At 37.2% G+C, this 24653-nt stretch overlaps 1 protein-coding gene across 1 annotated transcript in view; it reads left to right on the top strand.

The window, feature by feature from the left end:
• The window catches only part of MYRFL (myelin regulatory factor like), a 33978-nt gene extending 9734 nt beyond the window's left edge, over positions 1-24244 (top strand). The window contains exons 6-24 of the mRNA XM_027721978.2: positions 114-309; positions 1094-1170; positions 2380-2490; positions 3046-3136; positions 5898-6098; positions 6484-6592; positions 7070-7179; positions 10385-10548; positions 11140-11203; positions 12359-12444; positions 12799-12870; positions 12996-13036; positions 13152-13316; positions 17686-17760; positions 20452-20539; positions 20729-20803; positions 21756-21864; positions 23916-23990; positions 24084-24244. Of these exons, the coding sequence (XP_027577779.2) occupies positions 114-309; positions 1094-1170; positions 2380-2490; positions 3046-3136; positions 5898-6098; positions 6484-6592; positions 7070-7179; positions 10385-10548; positions 11140-11203; positions 12359-12444; positions 12799-12870; positions 12996-13036; positions 13152-13316; positions 17686-17760; positions 20452-20539; positions 20729-20803; positions 21756-21864; positions 23916-23990; positions 24084-24170 (1996 nt within the window). The 3' untranslated portion in view covers positions 24171-24244. The remainder of the gene's footprint in view (positions 1-113; positions 310-1093; positions 1171-2379; positions 2491-3045; positions 3137-5897; positions 6099-6483; positions 6593-7069; positions 7180-10384; positions 10549-11139; positions 11204-12358; positions 12445-12798; positions 12871-12995; positions 13037-13151; positions 13317-17685; positions 17761-20451; positions 20540-20728; positions 20804-21755; positions 21865-23915; positions 23991-24083) is intronic.
• Positions 24245-24653: the final 409 nt, after the last annotated feature.

The raw sequence follows: 24653 nt of genomic DNA, 5'->3' as shown, positions 1-24653 counted from the left end.
TTTGCCTCTAAAAATCAGATGGATTTTCAGACCACATAAAAAAATAGAAACTCGAGATGTGACTCAAATATGTCAGTACTTAAAGTTGCTATTCTTTCTTCTTGTTTTTGTAGACCTACTGTAGGATATCGCATTGTCACAGATAAAGGATTTAATTTTTCAATAGCAGATGATGCCTTTGTGTGCCAGAAGAAGAATCATTTCCAAATCACAGTCCATATTAAAATCACTGGACATCCAAAATATGTCAAAACTCAGCTGGGGGGAAAACCAATAGAAAAGTTTTACTTGAAAGCTTATGGAATTAAGGTGAGTGTTTATCCTCTTTGAGATTATTACTTTTAGTTATCCATATAATGAGGTAAAAGACTGTTTTCTGAGTAATTTTTGACCAAGATCTGACAAAGGAGAACTCTTTCGTGCTACTAGTGTCTCCTATGTGGAACAGAATTTCCAGTATGGGTCCACAAACCTGCATATACAAAAGTAGTAAGAAACTGTAATGTCTGAAAGATTTTACCAGTTCTTTTTTTTACTTACTACCAACATTCAGTAAAAAAATTCATGTAGTTGTTTTACATGGCATTTACTACCAGTTTTGCTTAATTCATTCTAATGCAGAGGAAATTAGCGAATATTTCTGTCATCTGTTCCCATCTGAAGCAAAGTGCTGTTTGGCACCATTCCAGAAAGGTACAGAAATAGATGTTAAAATAATGTATGGAACATGGAACTACCTTATGTAGGTTTAGTTCTTGTGCTGAATATCTGCATTTATGCTTTGGCATAGAATGAGCCAATAACAGCCTAGATTCAGAAAGCAGTTTTTCTTTTGCAAATTAATGCACGACTTTCCTTTTTTTTTTTTTTCCCTTTCAAATTACATACACAGAAAGACTTGGGTCTTCAGACTAGCTGTCAATTATCAATCAATCCTGAGTCAGTTCCTGTATTAATTTCTATATAGTTCCATTAGAAATGAGAGAGATTTTACCATTTCCGACAAAATTTGCCTGTTAATTTCTATTTCCATTTTTATGTGTTTGAAAATTTAATATTCTTGTAATTTTTGAAAATTATTTTTCCTTTTTAGGTGGAAGCTCCAAATCAAACAATTACTATTGAACAGTCTCAGTCAGATCGAAGCAAAAAAACTTTCCATCCCGTTAAGTAAGAATTTTGAGGAAATTATTCCATTTTATTTCTGTATGGGGTCGGTTTGAAATGTGAAGTAGTTGTCTCTTGAAAACTTATAGTAACTCTAAGCCAGTTTTCTGATTTTAATCCAAATTCAATTCTGGGTACAGAGATAGGGTACAACATATACCTGGTTACCCTTCAGTAAGAAAAATTTTCAGCAGCTTTACAAATGTGCTAAGTATGTCTATCAAAAATGTTTATATTCAGCTAGCACACTCTTGTATGCTGCTTAGAGCTATATGGCAGATGCGTTTTGAATCTTAAAAAATGTCAGTAATGTTCCTGTCCTACAGGGGCATGAGATATATTTGCACTGCTTTTAAGGGGGAATGGCTCTGCTAGAAACATTCATGCAGCATCTTCCTGGAATTCTACCATTCTTCAGCATCTTAACTCACTGGCAAAATCAATGTTTATTCTTCTGGCATAAGTGTCTTCTGTTGGAGCTGTTCTGTTCTCTATAAATAATTAAATCAGCCTTATAACACAAAGAGATAAGACAGTGTCAAGTTAGACAGGACAGTGCTGGGATAAAGGCTGCGCTATAATATTAGCGAAACTCAACTTTGAGCTTGGGAGAAGAGCTTGATTTTCACTCAATTATCACTATCATGACATTTTTCTTCCTTTTGCTTACTGACAAATATGTATGTAAATTGTTTCATATGTGACTGTTTGGTGGACTGTAGTTTTATCCATGCAAACTCTTTATTTGTATTATTTATCGCTTACAGGAGCAGTACCACTATGTATTTTATACTTCCAGATACACAAATTAGGTGCAGATGAGAAAAAGGACAAGGAGTAAAATCTATTAATTTTAATGTGGAAAGTCAGGTCCAATAATAAGCAAACAGCCATTAACCTTGGCAAACAGCAAATAGCCATCATATGGAACATATACATTTATTTCATTCAAGACAAACAGACCAAGAAACACAAAACTCTTAGTAATAAGAACAGTTTACCACTGCCGGTGCTTTATCTTGTTTATCTCCTAGATGTAGTCACTCTTTTTAATGTTTTTAGAAACCAAACTGCATTTTTACTGGGGTTCCTCTCTTTTTTTCATTTGTCAGTTTTTCTTAGACCTGTTTTAATAAGTTTGAGGAAATCTGGCTTGAGCAGGTAGATGTCCAAATGCTTACCTCCATGGTCTTGTTTCCTTTTCTATTTTAGAGTTGATCTGCCAGGGGACCAGGTGACTAAAGTAACACTGGGAAGGCTGCACTTCAGTGAAACAACAGCAAATAATATGAGAAAAAAGGGGAAACCTAATCCTGATCAGAGGTATTGCTGTAGCTAGTTGATCTGTGTGTTGGAAGTGGAAAAGAGAAGGTCTGCTTTAGAATGAAGCTAATGGTTATGAAAAATCTCAGTATTATAAAATTTTATTTCAAATTCTGTGGTACTTGGTATCTGCTTAAAGGCCTCATTCTCTAGAGTTACAGAAGTATTGAGAATAAAAGACCCCCAAACGTCATCCTCATGGTTAAAGATCGTTACAGGAAATCATAGGCAGAATAATGGGTGACAAAGTCAGGAGGCCAAAAAATGATCATTTTCTTCTGAGGAAAGAAAGGTTTTCCTCCTTGAATCTTCATTACTTAAATTTGTCAAAATTACTGTAACTTTGTTAATTTTCAGTGATTGTGGGGATTGCAAGAGCATTATTTCTTGAGAGTGAAAAAAACCTTTTTATTTTCTGTTATAACATACACACTTTAAAAAACATTCTGGCTCTCTTTTTATGTATCTATAATAACAGCTGTATTTAAAACAATTTTTTTTCTGTGAGAAGGCATTACTTTAATTATTGTCTTCAATAAATCAATTTCAAATTAGATATTTCATGCTGGTAGTTGGACTGTATGCTGTCTCTCAGGACCAACTTTACCTACTATCTGCAAATGTCTCTGAAAAGATCATTGTGAGGGTAGGTATAAATTTATATTGCTTTCATATAAAAGTATTAACTGTTTTCCTATTCACAGGAGATTATGAGGGGGCATGATTATTGGGTATAAAATTACCACTGACTCAAAAAGATTGAGGGGAAAAAATTAAAATTGTATGTCGTATGAGTATTTTATTTTTTAATTATCAGAGTTTAAAAATGTTAAAAGTAGAGCTATAGAAGAATTTAAAAAGAAAGCTTGTTTTGTGTTCCAATACAAAATATGTTGATTTTTCCAGATTTTTTTTTATTTGAGGTGAAACAATTTCCTGCACTTGCCAGGAATCTGGTAAATGCTTTCATTGGCTAGAGGCTTCATTTTCAAAGGAGGATAAGGAAGAAAAATATAAGGAAAGTAGGCCAAGTAGCTCTAGGCAGATTAAGACGCATAGCTGTCCCTTTCCAGTGTGTTTCCAGAGAGTCCCACCTCTTAATTTGGTGGTAGTAATATAGGTTTCAGATTAGAAACAGGAAGAATTAGTCTCTTTTCCTCATAACCATTACTTTTCAGTCCCCTGATCCGCATAAAGTTTTCCTTTTAGTACTCAGCTTTAGTCTACAGTTAGTCTTGGAAAAGAGAAAAAATGCAAAGCTGGGGTGTAACGGGAGCAATGGAAGATCAGGGTTAGGAGAGAGAGAAAGCACAGCTCCCCAGCATGAGTGGGATTGCAAGGGGACTGCCAAGGAAAGGTGGAGGCTGCTGAAAGCTTTCAGTCCCAGCCCCTTTTTCATGGGATCAGTAACCGGTGTTAACATTTGAACTGGGCATGGTCTAGGGGTTTGGTTATTTCTAGGGTGAATATTACGCTTAGGGCTTAGAAAGCTGGGAAATGTATAGGTGCCATGTGGTGGGCTGCAAAGGATGGAGAGGGCCTCCGGAAGATCGCATTTCAGTGAACTTTTTCTTGTGGATCAATTGAGAAGCTGCTTCTTTTTGTGTTGGCTTTTTCTAGTCCTTGGGTTATAGAGTGGAATAGGTTAAGCATTTTGTTCTAGAGTCAAGTAAGACTAAGAGCTCTAGTGTATTAAGTGGGGCTAGGAAGGGGCTCCTAAAGAAAGGTGAGGGCTGTCAAAAGCTATTAGTCCTTGCATCAGTTTTTGCAGGCCATTACTTGGCCCATCATCTCCCTAGGCTTATGATTATGGCCTGGTTTAGCAAAATCTCCAGCATGTGAGGTGTTGCACAGGGATTTCCAAAGGAAGAAGAGGGCTTTCAGATGGTTTCAGTCCTGGCTCCTTTTTTGTCTCAGCATCCTCTTGTGCCATGAACCCTCTTCCTGCAGTTATGGTTAGGTTTTTGGAGGGCAATAAGGCTGAGAACTCCTTTCTGGGCAGAGTCGTGAAAGGACTTTGAAAGCAGTGTCTGGAGTTCAGCAGTTCTCTGCCCTGCTGAGCAGTTTTATCATCCTGGCCATTGCTTTGGGTTCTTTTTATTTCAGGAAACTGAAACACTGTGTTTGCATCATTCCTACATATATAGTTTTTTTCCTTTTTTTGTCCATTAATTTCCACAATACTGCTTTCATCCAAATTTCTCTTTCTGGATCTACAGTGTCACAGATATCACCTCTTTACTAATTTGATAAAGCTGTTCCATTTTCACATTTGACTCATTCTTTTTGCCTTACAAGATAAATATTTTTAAGTAAGATTTAGAAATTTACATTTTCGTGTCATTTTTAATATTAGGTTCTTTTGAAATTTCAAGGAAGAGGGCTCCTTCAATGTGTGTGAGACAGTTTTTTAATAGGAATCCATGGAATGAGATTTTGCAAACATGGCAAAGGAAAAAGAAGGCAGAAAAGCAGGAAGATCAAGTGGCTGTGATCTGAGGTGGTGAAAATATCAACAGGAAAGCTAGAAAGAAAGAAAAGAAATTTTCCAGATGTCTAACAGGGCTTCAGTGGAGGGTAAAGTGAGTCAGCTCTGCCTTAAAGTGGCAAAGCTGTACAAATGCACTGTAAAAGAAAGCAACTCGTGTTCTGGCCCTTTATACACTAAAACACAACAAAACTATCAGCTGAGTAGTGGTTGTCAGGCATATCAGATCATGCTCTGATTGTGACAAACAGTGGTGAGTTCACAGCATTATGCCTTGTAGATGGCAAAGCCTTGTGAAAGCCTGCCTTCTTTAAATGACTGCAAACTTTTTATCATGATCATACTTTTATTCAGACTCAGATTTTAAAGCCTGAATTCAAAGTTAAAAAAAAAATCAAAACCAACCCAAAACTAATTATGGAAATCAAATGCCCTTTCTAGTTATACACATTCTGTTGTTTTATTGGTGTTCTTTGAAAGACCCCATTTCCTTAACATTAAATTTCTAATATGAGTAAATTTAGAACATTACAGGGGATTTTATAAACCACATGTATTTAATATCTACCTCGTTTGCTATTTTCTGATTTCCAGTCTCAGCTAAATTTACTGGTAAATAAAGAATGGTTATGTGGCATAAGGTCAAAGATAAAATTTGGAAAGCTTTGGATATTGACAATTTTTCTTAAGGTGATAATAAAGTAGAATGCAAAGGAAAAAGCAATGAGGCAAATGCTGTGTGAGCAGAAACACTTAAAAGTAACTTCACTCTGTTTTTTAATGTTGGTGTGTTAGAAAAGCTCTTGAATACAATTTGAATGTTAAAGATTTGGCATTTCGTTTTCCCTGAATTTCTAATGGAATGAGCAATAGTACATCCATGCTATACTATATCTGTAAACACAAATTTTTCTTCCAGGCATCTAATCCAGGGCAGTTTGAGAATGACAGTGATGTACTGTGGCAGCGAGGACACGTTCCAGAGACGATAGTCTATCATGGTCGAGTAGGAATTAACACAGATGCACCAGACGAAGCACTGGTTGTCTGTGGAAATGCAAAAGTTATGGGCAGAGTCATGCATCCATCTGACAGCCGAGCAAAACAGAATATCCGGGAGGTGAGGGCTGTGGAGTATTTAGGGCATTTATGTTTGCACCACAGCACATGTGTGGATCATTGTTCTGACACGTGAAGCAGATTCTTTATCCTGGGTGTGCTGAAATGCTGGCCTAAAGAAATCAGATGTACCACTGTGCTCTGTAGAACCACTGCCTATGGTCTTGGGAAGAGGCTGCGCGTGGAAGCTGGGAGTTGTCAAACTGAAGGGTAACTGGCAATACAAATACAAACAGCACTTTGATAATGGGGAATGGGAAGATTGTCCATATTTTTCAATGTGAAGATCAGCCAAATGATTGTGTCAGGCTAGTGGCTATCTCAGTGATGTCCTAGATGCCATTCTTAGTGTTTCAACATGTAAATCTTGGTATTTGTCCAACTAGGTTGATACAAATGAGCAGTTGAGAAGAATAACACAAATGAGGCTAGTGGAATATGACTACAAGCCTGAATTTGCATCTGTTATGGGAATAAAAGATACCCATGAAACAGGTATTCAGTCTGCTGTGTTCCCATTTTTCATTAACGTCCATCCACTGTGCCATAGTGCCTTTTAACACCCTGCTATTTCATCCTCATTTCCTATGACACTGCAATTGCATGCTTTGCTGTGTATCTCTTGTGATATAAAAATGCCAAAATCAAGTATTTCTGGTAATTTTACAACTTCTGTTTCAACTTTTTAAAGATAGGAGGTTATTTTCCCATAGTTTTAATGAGAATGAAGTACGTGATTACAAACAATTTTGTTCTTATTGCAGAGAAATAAAAATTCTAAAGGTTTCTGTTTTTTTTTCTGTGGAACGGAGAAAAAAAAAGTGAAATCCTGGATTTTTCTACCAGAGAGAAATTCTAGATCATCTTTGGCTCTGCCTTTAACTTTTAGGATGGTCAACAGAAAGCATATAATCATACTCAATGGCAGGCCACTGTGCTTCCTGACTTAAGTTTTTGTTATCCCGTGAACAGGAATAATAGCCCAGGAAGTGAAGGAGCTTTTACCTGAAGCTGTTAGAGAAGTTGGAGATGTTGCTTGTGATGATGGAGAAAAAATAGAAAACTTCCTCATGGTTGACAAGGTATGGTCTTGAAGAAAAAAACTTGATTACAATACTATATAAACACACAATAAAAGAGAAAAGGAAAAAACCAAAGTTTTTTGAATAAGAGTGGAGAGTGATTTCATAGCATTAGTTCAACAGGTGGGACTCCAAAATATTTTTTTGTGTTTAAGTGTTTCAGTTAATAAAGTGTTCCAGAAGTGAGCAAAGCAATGATGGCATTCTGCTTGTTGTATAAAAACTTCCTTACTCTAATCCTGATATAACCTCTACATAGCAAATATAAATGCTACCTCTGTGTGCACGTTTTTTTGGCAATCTGAAATCCTTATTATAGCTTCAAAATCATATACTATGAAAAGTTTATGGCACACAAAGCAATTACCATGCTCATAGGTTGGAAACAATGCCTTAGTCACACAGGACTGCAGACAGTGCTTGTCCAGAACAGAGCGGCCCCTCTGTTGAGTGCCGGTTCACTGCAGGCCAAGGACCACTTCCCAGCTTTTCCCCACTTACAGCTGATAATGAGAAGAGGGAAGTTTTACAGATTGGTAACCTTATCTTGTCTGGATGATATCATGAACACAATCCTGCATTAATTGTCATAATGCATTCTTTCATTATTCTCTAGAAAACACAAGTTTACACCACCAAACTTGGAGAAAATACCTATTAAAAATTTTATATTTCACTAGTCTTCTTTTGACAGTCTACAAATAAATTAAATTCATAGGTTAAAGCTTCTAGGTTGTATTCCATATAAAAGAAGCATGAATAAGATAACCTTGAATAAAGTTGTGGAAAGAGCACTTTCTGGAGATACTGTTGAAAAGGAGACTTAGAAAATTGCTGAATTTGGTCAAGGTTCCAACAATTTCTAGATGGTCAGAGAAGAGCAGTGCTGTCAGATCATGACACTAAGTTAATTTTGCTCTTTAGCCCTTCCTGTTACACTGTGTGACAGCTGCAGCATCATTTGCAGTTTTAAGCCCCCGCAAAATTGCTTTGGGGTAGTCAGTTTGGGTTTTTTTCTGACAAAATTTTAGGTTGGATAATTGAGCTTTTGATTTATATCTCTTTTTTCTGAAATATCACACAAAATACCATCTCAAACAGTGCCTCACAGCACTGCTGTTTGGGCCTATCATGTTCCCTTTCTCCTCTGTACCTTGGGTCTCTAGATAATGCTTGCCAGGATGTCTTCCAGGGATGTGACCTAGCAAATGAAGAGAGCCTACTTTCTACTTCACACCTGCAGAGTGTTATTCTGCTGTGTATGTGGCCCAAGCAGGAATGGGTTGTTACAGCAGTGGCTTATTTGCTGCTTAGCATTTTCTTGACTACTTGTCCAGAGCTGGAATTACTTGACAAACACTTCAGTGTTTTATTATGGTTCGGTAGATCTGTGCTTTCTCCTCTTTCTCCTGACACCTGTGGCACAGCATGTGAATGTCAATTCTGTGACCTTTGGGGCGACAGGGGCAGGAGAGATCTGTGTCTAACACTTTAAGAGGTATATTGAATTCAGAGATTTGGAACATCTGTTGTCCAGGTTGAACATCTGATTTAAATTTCCAGAATAGCTGAGCACCTTGAGTAGCAAATGGATAGTGCCCCATATCTTTGCTTTCAGTTTGACAGGGGATGAGGCCTTGAACTTTATTATCTCGTATTCCAGGTTTAGTTCCCGATAAGCGGGATATTGGCTACTGTTGTTGTGTCTCTTTGTCAGTCACTTGTCTGGAGCTGTTGAACTCTGTAAAATTATTTGATTGCATTGCACATTTGTAGCAGGCTCTGCTGCTTTCTAGAGAAATGTCTCAACTGTGTGAAATTTGCTATTTTGAGACAATATTTTCTTCTCTTCTCAGTCTCGCTGTGCTCAGTACTTTGTCACCAGTGAGGCAGTAAAACTCTAATCAGTCCTTTTTCTCCCCAAGAAAGTATTGCTTCATTGTACCATATGAGCTATTTTCTCAGCTAGTTGAGGCCACCTAGAAGTGATTCATGCATGGTTTGAAGAGAATGGAAAGGGCAGCTGCTGCATATCATTGATATGAGGACAAGTGACCATAAAAATGATTTCACAGTTCTAGGCACAAAAGATTATTTTGAAACCACTTTTTAGTTAAACAGGCTGTTAGTCTTCTGGCAGTAGGGAAGTTTGCAACTTACCACTTATAACTGTGTTCTGATTCTGCTTGTACAAAATACTGTCTGGTTTTGTGGAATGCAGTCACCTTTAAAAAAAAAGGTGTGTGTGGCATTTACAACGTGAAAGGCAAAACTGCTTTTGCCATTCTTCTGCATAACTTGAGTGGACTGGAACACTTAGTAACATCAGCTGCACTAATAGCTTCATCCAAAGTTTAATGACATCAGTCTGGGTGTATATTTGTATAAGAAAGCCATTCTTTCAAACACAGCAGAGAAAGTACACTGCTACCATGCTCTTATAGCGGATCAGTACCCATTTTTGTATCAGAAATGGATAAAATACTAACTGCGTGGATGATTGTACTGAGGGCTTCTCTAGCAGCAGATTGATATCTAGATGATAAGCAGGGGTAGGAGAACAGAAGGGTCTTCTTGGGTAAAATATTCAGGAGTAAATGGAAGGTGTTTGAACTGTGTTGCAGAGCTAATTGTGATAATAAAACTTACAGGACTCCTGTAAGAGACTGGAGAGGCTTAAGGGGAGAGCAAAATATTATGCCATCACATCTTGAGCTCTGTTTTGGTTTTTTCCCTTCTCACTGATCCCTGTGTGATTAGCATTATGCATACAACATGGATAGAAACTCTGGCTTGTCTGATCCTACTTAATACCTGTAGGTAGGTGGTTGGATGTACATTTTACTAGGGGATTCTGAAATCTTTGTTCAGCTGCAGCACTGAAAATCAAATAGCAGATGCCTGTTGTGACAGTGTCAAGGTTTAAAATTCAACACAGTGTGAAGGTATAATATAGCTTAAATTCTTAGTCTAAAAAGCCCTTTATATTCTTCAAATTTTTTTGCAAGTTCTCATTTTCAATTTACTGCCAACTGAACATCTGGAAAAAGGGTTTTATAGTGCATCCCATTTACAGTGAGAACTTGTGTTTGCATTTTAAGTATTCAGTGTGTCCTTACATATGTGAATTCTGTACTCATTTCTGCTTGTTATATCTGATTGATGAATATACTCTATCTACTTTTGTCATTGTTTTGTTTCTTAGGATCAGATCTTTATGGAGAATGTTGGTGCTGTAAAGCAACTTTGTAAAGTAACGAACAATCTTGAAGTCAGAATAGAAGAACTGGAACAGTGGAACAGGAAACTGGCCAGGCTGAAACGGATGAGCAGTTTAAAATCAACAGTCAGTGAAGAGAGCAAAGTCAGGTACCTCTGTCTAGGATGTTCTCTGGTAGTTGTCACACAAGTTGGTAAAGTGATCTCTGTGATAGAAATGAAAACCAATTTTGCTTGACAGTGGAGTTCATCTCATTTCCAACATTTAAGTTGTGCAACTCCCCCGAATTTCTCATATTTTTTTAACTCACTGACAAAATTAATATTTGAAACAGCTGTTAAATTGCAGTAATTTTTGTAATTGCTGCAGTTGCATAAAGCAAGGGTAGACTATATCCAGTTACAGGTCTGGATATGGAAATTGCTTCTAAGACAAATCTGCAGAGCTTCTGCTAGAAAGAATCTTCATTAGTGCTTCAGTGGAAATGATGAGCATTTCCTGTTTCTAAGCCATTTCCCCAACTTTTCTTTGAAATCAAATGTAGCATTTAATAGCATTCACCTGAATGAGTTAACTAGAGACCTTTGTGCTTGAAAATGTCTGATTGACACTTCTGCCTTTCTCTTTGTAAATGTTAAAATTGCAAAAGGAAGTGACATTAACACTCTATTGAAAATGTCTTTTTTTCATTTATTAGTTGCTGATGGATTTGAATGTTAAACAGATCTTGTCTCTTACAGCAGGTATAGTCGAGCTACTAGTTTTTTGCCATCAAAAAAATCAGTCCCGCTAAAATCCAGCAAGGTGAGTGAAATTAAATATACAAAATATGTTTATGAGAAAGTAAGTGCTGAAATATTGGTGAAAGCTTTCATATTTGTAAATATAATCAAATTCCTTATCCAGGATTATTTAGTGTCATGCTAGAAGCTTAAAAATTAACTGTACTGAGATAGATATTATGTACGAGACACTTCTTGTCTATACATAGTCTGTGTGAGAGTAGATCCATGCTGCATAATGGTGTGAAGGAGGAGGGAGACCAACAGGACAGGAATGTTCAGCCTGTAGTTGTGCTTATATGGTGTAGTGCAGCCTTACATAGAAATGCTCAGTTTGATTTGGAATTCTGCACAGTGATGCCGATTCTTCCTCAGCTTTCATCCTTGAGTGTGTTTTTCACTGTGGTTTGCAGTTATCAGCTCCTGTTTTGTACTGGATAACGATGTCTTTCAGGTGGTTAAGACTCGGCTAAGATGATATTGCTATTGCTGAATTACTTCCTCTTGCTCATATGGTATAGAAGCACACACCCCTTTTCACAGGGATTGGCTGAGTTAGGAAATATATGTTAACTTTTTAAAAGACAATCTTCCTAGTCTGCCAAGTCCTGTTCTTTAAGATGAACCAATGCTCATTTGCCTACCTTGCTTTTGCCAGTGCCAAAGAGCAAGAGAAAATAATAGGTCAAATATTCTTTGTTACATAATGACAGTCAAATGCTTCATCATCTAAGATCATCTTACTTGTTTGTAAAGTGCCTTTCTTCTGTATTTACACCAGCCCTGATTTAACATGGTCTGAATACACACTGAAAGCTGCTGAGCTTTTACTTTTGGCCACTGCTTACTGAGTTCTTAATTTGATTCTGAAATTCTTCAAGAGTATGAAAAATGGCAGGAAGAATGGATAAGGAGCTGTCATTTTTAACTATCTTTCTTCCTTTGTAATATTTGTGTCCCCAGACTATCAACAGTTCACAGTGCACTCACAGTCTCAGGCAGCCTTTCATTACTGAAGTTTTTCTCCTTAGACGAGTACCACTCTATAAGGACGACTTGTATGTTCCTATGAAAGAAAGAAAGGTGACTTAAAGTCAGACTAGTGTAGTATTTCTTAATCTACTAATAGTAGCTTAGTTATGTGCCACTTAAATTAAGCAAACTTTTTTTTTTCTAGGTTTGTTTGTCAAAGACCAAAGAATCTTGCTCCATGAAGATTTTCCGGGTGACTATAGTAGCTTTGATTGCTATTATGGCACTATGGTAACAATTACTTATCAACAAGTTGACTTGTTTCTCCCTTCCCCTTTCTACTTATCAGAAAGAAGATAGCACTTCTTTTTCTTCTTTTCACCCTTCCTGCTCAAAGAACACAATGTATTAAAATTAACAGTGAATATGCCTGGTGATATTGGAGAGTTGAAATAATTTTGTAAAAGTGAAATATGCATTAGTTGCATATGCAACTAATCTCTGTCCATGTCACACTGTGTGGTGCACCTTGAATGCGCATCAAAAGGGAAAGTGGACATTTGGACAAGGTGCTGCCAAGGTATTATTCATATTATGTTACATAAGAGATGGATGTAAATCTACAGAATAATTCTCTTTCTACAGTGCTTTGACAATATGGAGCCTATATTTACTTAGCATTCATGACAGACGTTTTGAAAAACATCCAGTTTACAGGCAAGTAATTAAATTAGCATTAGTGAATTTGAATTAGTAGAATTAGTAATAGGTTGTGGACCAATTTGTTTTGGTCCTCAACTCTGATGTCCATTCCTTAATGAATTATTTTTCTTCATCTGCAGTACCTCAAGTTCTGTTTTACTGTCCTCCACCCCTACAACAGGTACTGTGTCTCTACTGGTCTGCATACACATAACAGACTTTCAATTCCTGTGCTGTTATAAAATGTCAATAGACACACAGCATTTTTGATAATCTTTTTTTTTTTTTTGCTTTAGCGTTTCAGATGGAAAGCACAATTCCTCAGAGCACACAGCCCATCAGCAGGATCCCTGAAGTGAATTTCTGTGACATTTTGCCTTGTGACAAGGTCTATTGTTGTCCAATTCATCAACCAAAAGTCAAATCTCTAAGTTATGAAAAAAACAATGCAAAGGAGAAACGTAAGTTGAAAAATTAATTTCTGTTATTTACAATTTTAGTAGAAACTGTATGGAGAGTATGGGGGAAGGGGCAAGAATCTTTAAAGGTAGTTAGCTTCCCACAAAAGAGCCTAGTCCAGAGGATTTTAAAAATCCTGATATAACTAATCATCACTGCAGTCAACATGTTTTTGAATAATCTGGCCTGGTTACCTTTAAGATTTGGGGTCCTAAAATGTTTTGTCAGGTGTCTCTGTTCTTCCTGGCCATTTATAGTAAATGATTTCATGTGAACTGGAAAGTCACTAATCCCTTTAATTAACCTTTGGCTACAGTTAGACAGGAGTAGATTGAGGGTAGTAGAGAGTGAATTAACAGATGTTAAATAAAATACTTAATCGTATCACAGTATGATGGTATCTTTTCTGTGGGCAGAGACAGAATTCCAACTACCTGAAAACATAAAAGTTACAATTAAAACTCTGATTGTTCATGCAGGGTTTTTGAGTAGCATTATTTGAAGGCAGAGCTCTATAAAATAAAATACTTTTACTGAAATGAATTCTCTTTCAGCTATTGTCTGCCAGATGTTATATGTCTAATGTGTGAGAAGGTGCCATTTTCAACTTTTATAATATTTATAAGAAAGAGTTAATGCATAAAGGTATGCATAAGTTGTTGGAATCTGTGTTCCTCTATGCCAGTCCTTAACATTGTCAATGTCTGGAAGCGTATGTTAGTATTACTAGACCAGTAATTGTACTCTTCCTTTCTTGGCCTTGGGAACAATTCTTGCACCACAGTTGACAAACTGAGGTGAAATTGGGGATGGATGCAGTTCAGCTTCTGAAGTTCAAATGTCTGCCAGAGCTGGCATTACCAATTGCTTTGACACTTAGTATGAACTGTTGCAGTGGGACTCACCCACTGGCCATTCTTTATACGGCAGACAAGCTGCATGTAAGTGGTCCTTGTGATTCTTGTGATTAGTGCTGCAGTAAGCCTGTGGCAGATACATCTCAATACAGTGCTTTCAAGAGCTCATACCTGAGTAATTTGTATTGCTCTGAAGCCTGAAAATGTTGATTAATCAAAAAGACATTAATCTCATTTATAAGTGAGGGAATTGTAGATGGATGAAAATGAAATATGAAAACCTTCTGTCCCTAGCTGACTGCTTTTGGTATTAGGTGGAAAAAGAAGATAAGAATAAACACAAAGCATTACCTTCTCAAGGTCTTATGTTCCAAATAGCATTAAGTGTGGATCAAAGAGCGAAAAATCAGCACAGTACACAAGCAACTGAAAGATTTCAGTTCTCCATGAGTTTAATGAAAGCTGAATGTATCCCCAGATGGAAGGTAACAATGTCAATATGAAATCCAAACAGAAGGAGAACCAACAAGCTGTTTAATGTAGCTGCAGCCAAGATAAATGAAAAGGAAAATGTTTTCAGCACAAAAAGCCAAGAGTTAAATATGGGGAATAAGCAAGATAAACACTGGATATTTTAGAAGCATCTGATTAGTCTGATTTGTGGAAAGGTAAACCTATTTGAAATTACAGTTGAATTAAATACTACTTCACATTTAACAGACCTTTTGCTGTTCTACAATGTGATAGCTGAATTCTGTAGTTGCAGACTGCTAGTGAGTGTAGCTCATTGTAGCTCCTAATCCCTTGTATCTCAGATTTCTTAAGAAGGCTGTTTAGGAAAGCTAAGTAGAAACAAAAGCATTCATAAGCAAGACAAAATTTATCAAACAAAAAATCAGCATATCCTTATGTAGTCTAGCTTAATGTGACCTTTCTCCCCTACACTTTATTTGTTTTAACTAGTTTCTCTTGAAGATTTAGGCTTTCAAACTCCCCTTGATTTCAGTGGAACTAAGGAGTGTGAACACCCTGCAGCATTTGGGCCTTTTCAGCCCTCTGCTTCCATGCCATTAGTGCTCATTGCTCTCCCCTTAAAGTTAAGTGTCACCAATAACCAGGGGCTGTCCTTACCTTCTCTTACAGTGTTGTTTCTCCCCAGTGTCTTTTCTGTCACAATTAAAGGTTGCTGAGGGCTCCTCTTGGATTTTGATCAACCTCATGCATTCACATTTATTGCCTTCAGATGGTAGTTAACAGATTCATAGTAAGGTACCACCACCACAAGAAAACATCAGCAGATTTTTTCCATACTGCTTATAGAATATTATCACTCACATGAATTAAAACCAGAAAGTGTTTGAGGGGAAAAAAATGGATATCATGTTTAATGGATGAGTTTATCTCAAGCTTATTTGAAGATAATTACGTTCTTGTATGCTTTTACTTTTATATTTGTTATTGAACTGGATCCTCACACCCCACATGGGCCTTTGAGAAAGTCCTCAGAGTTACTGTATGTGAAAGAGTGGAAGTTTACCACAATTTATTGAAGGCTGCTGTGGTGCATTTTGGTGGTTCTTGGTGATCTCAGTTGGCACCTTGCACTCCAGATTTAGATTGCTTCAGCTTAAAGGAAGCAATGAAATGGTAATTTTATGACAAGTGAAAACTCAAGTAAAAATAAAGTTCTATACTGGTTACTGACTCAGTATAATAGTTGAAATCTTAGTGAAGTAAATCCGTCTTTATCCTGGTTTTTGTACAAAATTCTGCTGCCCACTTAATGCTTTCTTCCATCATCTGCAAAAGAATCACAGTTTTAAGAGTTTAGTAATTCAGAGTATTTAATAAATATTCCCACCAACACTTGCGTGGCTGAAATATTTTATCTAGAGGGAGCAATCTTTTTCCTTTACGAGGGGATATAGGTTTTCCTACAGAGTAGTTCTCTGCTAATGAAAATGCAAAATGACAGCATTTAATGCATTGCTAGCATATCTAGACTATTAAGAGAAATCAGAAGAAAATGGAGGAGGAATGAGAGAATGAACAGGCTTTTTCTGTATCTGCCTCAAGGCTGACTGTACATGTAAAAGTGATTGTTCAGTAGCTATTTTTCCAAGTGTGTGGAACAGTATAATGAAATGGGACAGCAGACAACTACTAAATGCAGCAGTAACCACCAAAACTTGCAGAACCAGAAGATCTGTATGATGAGCTGGTAAATAGAAAATGGATTCAAGGAATAACTGGCAGCAGTGACAGATTCATAACAAGACACAAAACAGATTAAAATCCCAAAGATGATTTTGTGTTACGTTGTTTCTGGGCCCTTGGATTCTAGTTGTTAATATTTTTCCATGCTTTTGGTCACCTACAGCATGAGAAAAGTCTGGATTTTCTTATTTCCCAATACTGAAATGGAAACCAAATCTGGCATGAATAAGAAAACAGTAAAGTCAATCCAGCTATCTTGTTTCAGTCTCAGTAATAATGCATTCTGATCCTTCTTTCTGTAAAATAAATTTTTATATAATGAAACAGAAATTTTTGTTCTAAACAACCATTGTGAAATCAGAATGTTTCCTTTGGAAAACATGAGAATGGAGTATTTTGGTATTTGAGAAATGGTATTTGATGAAACATGTTAGTTTAGGCAAGATCAACATTTCCAAGTGCCATCTTATTGGCTACATGTCTCTGAACAGATTCTTGACTGGCAGTTAGTGTAAAAGCATAGGAATGGCATTAAACCATTTCCATGCGCTTGAAGGGCTTTTTGCCTTCCCCAGGTTGTACTTTGTGATGATTATTCAAAAGACCTTTAAAGTTCACTTTTCTAGAGAAGTTTTGAGAAAATTAATAGAATAACAGTTAAAAAAAAATCATCAGCTTATATTACCCAGACTAGTTCAATGTTTGAAGTTACAGAGGTGACATCAATGAACATGGTGATTGTGTTGTCAGAACTGTTTATCAGTTTATTTAATTTGTTTAGGCATCTCTCTCCGAAGTACTGGGTCAGTCCTCCGTATCTTAACATCTCATTCAAAAACCTTAGTTGTTCTACCAGTTGTTGTATCAGTTCATGTTTGTGTGCCAGACGCCTGTTATTACTAATGCAATTTTCTCACTAATAAAAAAGATGTGGCTTTATGATCAGATTTGTGCTGAAGTACCTGACTGCATATTGACTTTCACTTTGTGTCTCTATTATAAAAATTTGTGATGTTCTGTGTGTGTGATGAAATCTTTTCTATGCGGCTATTTTTTGGAAATGTTTTAGATATCTTGTAGATTTTGAAAGCTTGTATCTTGTTATCTGCAAACTTATTTTGACTGTGTATATCTTCTGAATAGAGGGGCTTGGTATTTTAAAGATTTCTCTTGTGGTTATGCATACCTTTATCTAAGAGATAATTAACAAAACATCTTCTGGTGTTGTATTCATACTTTGCTGTTACAACTGTGCAAGGCTAATTTGGGAGATGTTTGTACATACATCCTTTCACAGGAAACAAAAGTGGCATACTACCTGAACGAGATCCAGTCAAAAAACGTAACGGAAGACCTGATCTTGGAAATGACTGTAAGTCTTATATTTAAAGTAAATGCAGTAAAAATGTATACTTGTATAACTTTCAAGAGCTACTTTTAGACTTGAAATTCTGCTTCTGGAATTTAGAGGAGTTTTATTTATAACTGATCATTATAGAGAATTAGCACTTGGGAAGCTATTCCCTGGGAACCACAGGAAACCTGTGATTCACTGTAATTTTCAGTTTATTCTTACGTCTTCATTTGGTTTTTATAGACATTCTGACTGCCCTCTCTAGAGGGCTGGCTTGGCTTCAGACACAATAAAATGATAAGTGACATTTCTTTGACAGGGGCTAAAAAGTTACAAGGTGCTCAACGGTGCTAACCCTTTAACAGCAAAATACTTAAGGATATGAGTGTGATATTTGTGTGCATGAAATGCATGATACAGTGTAAAGGAAGCGTTTGGAGTTTGGCTCATCTCACTTAAGGGATTAAAGTGTCAGCTGCTGAAAGGGGCCATCTCTGCCTTAGGATCCTGACACTGCCTTCCTCAGAGGAGATGAAATGAAGTTCCTAGACGCAAGACTTTCGGCTTGATTTCAGGCTCCTCTTTTAGTGACTCTGCACTGCTGTCAGTGCCAGTCTGGGCTGAAAATATTGATTCTTTTATGTAAAAATGAGTGTCTGCTAATTACATATGTTATAACAGCATGCTCTGGCATTCATTCAGTATGAGCAGGATTATGCCTTATGTCTTTTCTGTTTATCTGTATCCTTCATTTTAAGGATTGGGTTTTTTAATAAATATTTGATTAAAGATTAGGCAATATTTGAATGAGAAAACATCTCTACACTAGCATGCACTTAAAGCAGGTTGCTACCCAGGGCCATATGAGGAACAGAAGAAAGGTGTGCCCCAGTGGGATGATCTGGGAAAAATCATTCCCCTTCTAATTTTTTTTACGTGGGTACACACTTCAGAAAAAGTCCTCTGAGGCATCACTATGATACATGTTGTAATAAGATGTTGTGTCATAGGGGAACGTTCTTCTGTGCTAGTTCTTTGAGATGAATATGTTCAATTTCCCTTTGTCACTTAAGCATATGTGTGGATATTTGCATGCTGCAAGTTAAGTATATACTACCACACAAATGTTTTATAATCAGAGAATAGGTCAGCCTATAATCATCAAGTTTGTCTGCAAAGTAGGGAATGATTGCTGTAGAACAGAGGAACAGAAACACAAAACTAGTGTGCACAGTGCGATGTGAAGAACAGGCTTGGCCCTGCTAAACCTGGTCCTCCTTGTGCTTTCTGCACCCTATTGCAAGACTTGGTGAAGGTCTGGAGGGGAAGCCTTACAAGGAGTGGCTGAGGTCACTTTGTTTGTTCAGCCTAGAGAAGAGGATTCTGAGGGGAGACCTCCTAGTGGTCTACAGCTTCCTCACGATGGGAAGTGGAGAGGCAGGCACTGATCTCTTTGCTCTGGTGACCAGAGATAGGACTTGAGGGAGTAGCATGAAGCTGTGTCAGGAGAGGTTTATGCAGGATAATAGGAAAAGGTTCTTCACCCAGAGGGTGGTCAGGCAGTGGAACGGGCTCCCCAGAGAAGTGGTCATGACACCAAGGCTAACAGAGTTCAAGAAGAATTTGGACAGCACTCTCAGACACATGGTGTCCTGTGCGTGGCTTAGAGTTGGACTCTGTGATTCTTGTGGGTCTCTTCCTGCTCAGGATTTTCTATAATTCTAGGATTTAAAATACCAGCAGCTTGATGCCATAGGCTATAGCTGGAGTGCAGTGATCTGCTGATGACTCCCACTCTCCCTCCACACCTGGGCCTTCCCCAAACCACTGGCATGTCAGCCTAGTTCCACTCAAAGGGATAAAACCTGTTCAGCCCCTTCTGTTTAAGGGCCCTCCAAAATTCAAACTGAAATGGGCTGGCTTAGGGATCTGAGATGCTTCAGGTTTAACTGTGGACATTCACCGATTGGATACCATAGATGTATTCAGAAGAAACAAGCCCTTCAAGATGCAGCTCACTGCAGCAATTCCTGGGCCAGATGTGAAAGCAGAAGCTGTGCTCCTGTGTTAGCAAGAACATTGGTACTTGCTGCCTAACTCTCTGCAGGGCTAATCTGCCTTGGCAAAAAACAGTATCATTGTGGCTATACGCTTCACCTATATGTAGCATATTACAAAGTTCTTGAAAAAGCAAAAGTTCTTGCAAGTTCAAGGCAACATTTTATGAAGCAGTTATAATATTCATTAAAGTTGGGTAGTCTTCTTGCACATAGGAGTAGAAACAAGTTTTTTTCCATTCCATATTGTTTCTCTCAACAAAGATAATGTTTTTCAAAGTAATGATTACTTGCATGAGCATGGTTTCTAGTACATTAAAATGAATATTGACACATTTGTGTTCTACTTGGGCTGCCATCAAAATTGCCTTCAATGTCTGCCCAAAAGAAAATGGTACAATCTTAGGTTCCCAGGATATTTGTCCTTGCAAACTGAACAAGAATCTTATCTCCCCTATAATGGCAGAATGACGGTAATCAATCAGAGGCTTTTAAATGAGCGCTAATTTAGACCTGCAGCAAGTCCTGTAGCGGCAATCAAGAGGGTAGATGCCACCGTAATAACTGCAGTTTTATTATGCTCTTATCTAAGATTTCTTGAAATTATTTATTGAAATAATCAAGAATAAACCATTATTGTTAATATTTTTAGGGATTGATACAACAATCAGTTCCATACGGATTTTGGAAACTCAGCAAAGCATTGACAATCGCTATTGCAGTAAAAATCTGCAGTGCAGGTAGGTAAATTGTTTTATTATGCTGTGGTGGAATAAAATACCATTAATGTGGCATAGTTACTTTGCTGGCTCCTGCTCACAGTTGCTTACTCTAGCATGCAGGAGTCTTTGCTACCTTTTTGTGTTTGGTTTTTTTTTCTGTTTAAATTTAAATGCAAATCCTAAGTGTATTAATGCAACCTTTTTTAGCTCTGGAAATTACAGCTTTGTTATTCCTGTTAACAAATACACGCCCATGGATGTAGAAATCTCACTGGAAATAAAGTAAGTACAATTAAAGACAACACATACAAAAAGCAACAGTAGTTCCTTATGTGATAGAAATTCTTGCCTGATGTTTATTGTGACACAAATTTGTCCTTTTCAGAGGAGTGGGATAAATCTATGCACAACTAAGTTCTTAATGTAGATGTCTGAGTAGATCCCTTGCTGTAGCATAGGCCCAATACCATTCTCAGCCCAATGACAATTTCACCCATTGCTACAAATATTAAAATCCAGAAGTCTTAAAGTTTTTCCTAATAATCATTTGAGCAGACATGTATGCATATATTGGCAGGATTGTGGCCTTTGGCCTAGGGATTTGGGTTTTTTTTTTGATGTAGAGAAATATTATTAGGCACATACATCATTACCTCCAGAGAGTACCTTTTCTGGGCCTGTTGTGCCAAGCCCTATAAAAGGGGATTCTTGTGCAGGAACTTGTGGTAACACATAAAATTGTGACTTACAGCAGGAATAAGTAGCAGACTTAATCCTCTCAGCAGGTATTTTCTCCTCAAAAGCCCAACTCCACTGGGTTCTCCCAAAAGTAACAAGTCCTTTCTTTTGGGGTTCTCTGAGAAAAACCAATGATAGCCAGAACAGCTGCCAAACAATCTCCTTGACACTTCATGACTTCTGTCTTTCCAAGGAATGGCTTGTCCAGTCTTTTGATCTTGAATGTTATCCTTGCAAACATCTGCCTTTTTCAGATAAGAGGAAATATAACAGTACTCCTGAAGCGTCTGCTTGTTTTCTACAGCTGCTGAAGATTTGCCTTTTAAATGTATGCCATTATAAACTAATGGTACAGCCCTCCCATGTAGGGATTAATACATCATACTCAGAGTTTCACTGACTATAAATTTATTTTGAATATTGGTTTGTGATTAGGGGAACTGATTTTATTTTTAATAAAATAATTTTTATCCTTATTTTTCTCTGTTTCTTGAAGCACCACAGAGCCATTAATTATATTTCTCTGCAAAGTCACATTTGGAAATTATTGCTCCCATTATTCTTCAAGCCAAAACAGTAGGAAGGATTTCCTAGAAACCACACAGGTAAGATTTCTGCAGCAATACTCTGGCTTGTGGGGATCATTTTTATAAAATTAATGGCTGAAAAATTCTGGTCTTGGTTAAGGTAGTAGATATCCAGTGGTGCTTTGAGTCTGTCAGTCGTAGCTGGCTTTGGTATGGCCATAATGACATGAAATCTTTTTGTTGGAGTCACTTTTCTCCTGACTTTTATTAAAATCTATCCAGCGTTTCTCTGGAAGGAGAGTTTTGAGTCTCCTTCAGCCTAAGTCACCACTATAACTCATTATAACTCCAGAGGTACTTAAAAAAATGGGAATAACTTATCACTCAGGACTTTAGGAGACAGAGTCCTCCAAACTCTCATCTAATTTAGGTTTCCGTTATTATCTTATGGGTAATGAATTCCACTTTTAAAGTCTTCAATTTACTGGAAACAATGGTAGTATTCCACTCTATTTCTGTGTGAACACGAGTTTACCAATAAATCCCTCTAGGGAAACTCTTCATTTTAAAAGCAAGAGTTTACATGTCATTCTCTGGATTGCTTCAATGGGAATAAAGCCTGTTAAAACATGTTAGCTTTTACCAGTAAAAAAAAATATTTAGTGACCAGCTCTTGCAAACTTTTGAGCATCTCCAGTAAATTGATGAAGGCTTTAAACTCTCTTCAATTCCCTGGAAATATAAGACTCTTTCAAGGTCCCCATTTGTCAGTGTTTGCTTGGGGATGTTTATTCTGGCTAAAACACTAGGAAAGGCACAAGCAAGGGTAATAGCATTTCTGAACACATTGTAAGAGAAACATCCTTGAATTTGGAATTAATTTCTGAGTCTTCTTTAGCTTTCTGATCTATGGTGCTATATATAATATACTCTTAATTGATTTAAAATATTTTTTTGGTGCTTTGTCAAATTAGAGCAGTTGAGATACCTCCAATCTTCAGCTGATGTTCTGATCAACTTTTCATATACCCTTGCAAAAAGTTACAGGCTTCTCTGCAACTGTGGCAAAGCCATCAGAAAGTCAAAATTTTCTGTTTTGACCAAGTTTGCTGTAATTCCAACAGAACTGAAATTAAGTCAGACATAGAGAGTTTCGCCATGCATAAATGTCCTTGAAGCTTAGTGACAAAACTGGTCAAAGAGATTTCCTGTGTCAACCTGAAATCCACTTCAAAAGACTGAAGCTAACAAATCTCCAGCAGTGAGCATTCAGATTTGACGTGACTCAGACTAGAAATGCTGCCTAGTTGAAGAGGTTTCTTTCAAGAGGATTTTCGTAGGGATTGGAAGGCTTATTCCCTACCAAAAGGCAGGACAGCAGTCATTTGGACTCAGCAGTCTCATGTAAGTTTTATCATATGAACATATGATCTCCAGCAGAGAGGATGTGTCAGAAAGTGAAGGGAGGAGAGAAAGATGAAGGAGTTGAGACACTAGAAACTGACAAAATAGAAGTTACCATGGATCATTAGGTTAAGGAGAGCTGAGGATTGAATTTTTGTAATTCAGTGTATCATTAACATTTCAGATACAAAATATATTGTTTAATTTGTACATGGCAGAACCCTGTAATGAAAGACAGCATGAAACCTTGCCTGTATCTGTTTTTGAAATACTGAGTGAAGACACTACCTATATCTTTAGAATTTATAGAGGAACTTTCCTGTTTCTGAGGACTACTAAAGTTGCTATTCCAAAATCAGCAGAACTGCCATTTGTTGCTGTTACAACTTGAAGCTCTCAGGCCACCTGGCAAATCAGGAACAATCCCTATTTATTTTGGGACTTGCTTAGAAAACAAATGAGGGAGTTCAGTTATTCAAAGCCAGCTGAGTGCCAGTGGGAATTAGATGCCTGTCAGTTCCTGTGCAGAGGTGATCAGAGCAAACCCACATTTGCAGGGTTTGAAGTCAGCACTTGCTTTTTAAATACTTTGACTATAGCTACCAAGGCTTGTTATCATAATTACTTGGCACTGCATTTGTCAGTGAAATGTTTCCAGAGTCTAACCTTCTCTCCAGTTTCTTAGGAAATAGGGTTATCTAATCTCTCTCTCATTTATCTTCTAGGGGCGTCACCATATTTGGACTCTCCCTGTAGCTAAGTTGTATGACAGCGCATACTATTTCCGTGTGGCTGTACCGGTAAGCCTTTTCAAATGGCAACACAGCAAAAGACAAATAGCATTTCAACAGAAAGAATATCTTATATGAATCTCCTTCATTTTTCTTCTGCAGGGTTTTGCTGGCTGCTCGACAGACTCTTATTTTGCTGGAATATTTTTTACTGATTACTACTTCTACTTTTATCGGCAGTGTAACTAAAATGTTTCCAAACACTCTGGTCTTTGGGGAAAAGATGAGGAAATTCTTGATATGAAAAAGAGACTTGTGAATGACCCTGGATATTTTTTTAAACCTCTTGCTGAGTTGTATGGCATTTTCTTGTTTGTTTCACTTTTAAATAATAAAAAGTAGAAAAATAAAGCGTTTGGCAACAACCACAGCTCTGCATTTCCAGAAACAGTGTCTAAAAGGATATGAGGCAATGGGGTACACGATGTGTAAATAAAATAATCCTGTTGATCATACTGAAGTTATATGATATTGTACATATAGCAGACATATAGACACAAGAACAAATGGGTAGGAGCTCTGCTCAGCTAGAATACACTCCAGTTGTCACAAGATGGGAAGATGATAAATGTTGGTTGCAGTCAGGAGACTGCTTCTGTCCTACAGGCATATGCCTTCTTTTAGTAGCTGCCCTTTTGTATGTATATAAATCTATTTCTTTTTCACTAACAA

This window comes from Pipra filicauda, unplaced genomic scaffold, assembly GCF_003945595.2.
Source record: "Pipra filicauda isolate LSUMZ 115617 unplaced genomic scaffold, ASM394559v2 scaffold93_size3172892_pilon, whole genome shotgun sequence".
Taxonomy (NCBI): Eukaryota; Metazoa; Chordata; class Aves; order Passeriformes; family Pipridae; genus Pipra; species Pipra filicauda.
This window is presented reverse-complemented; position numbering and strand designations above follow the sequence as displayed.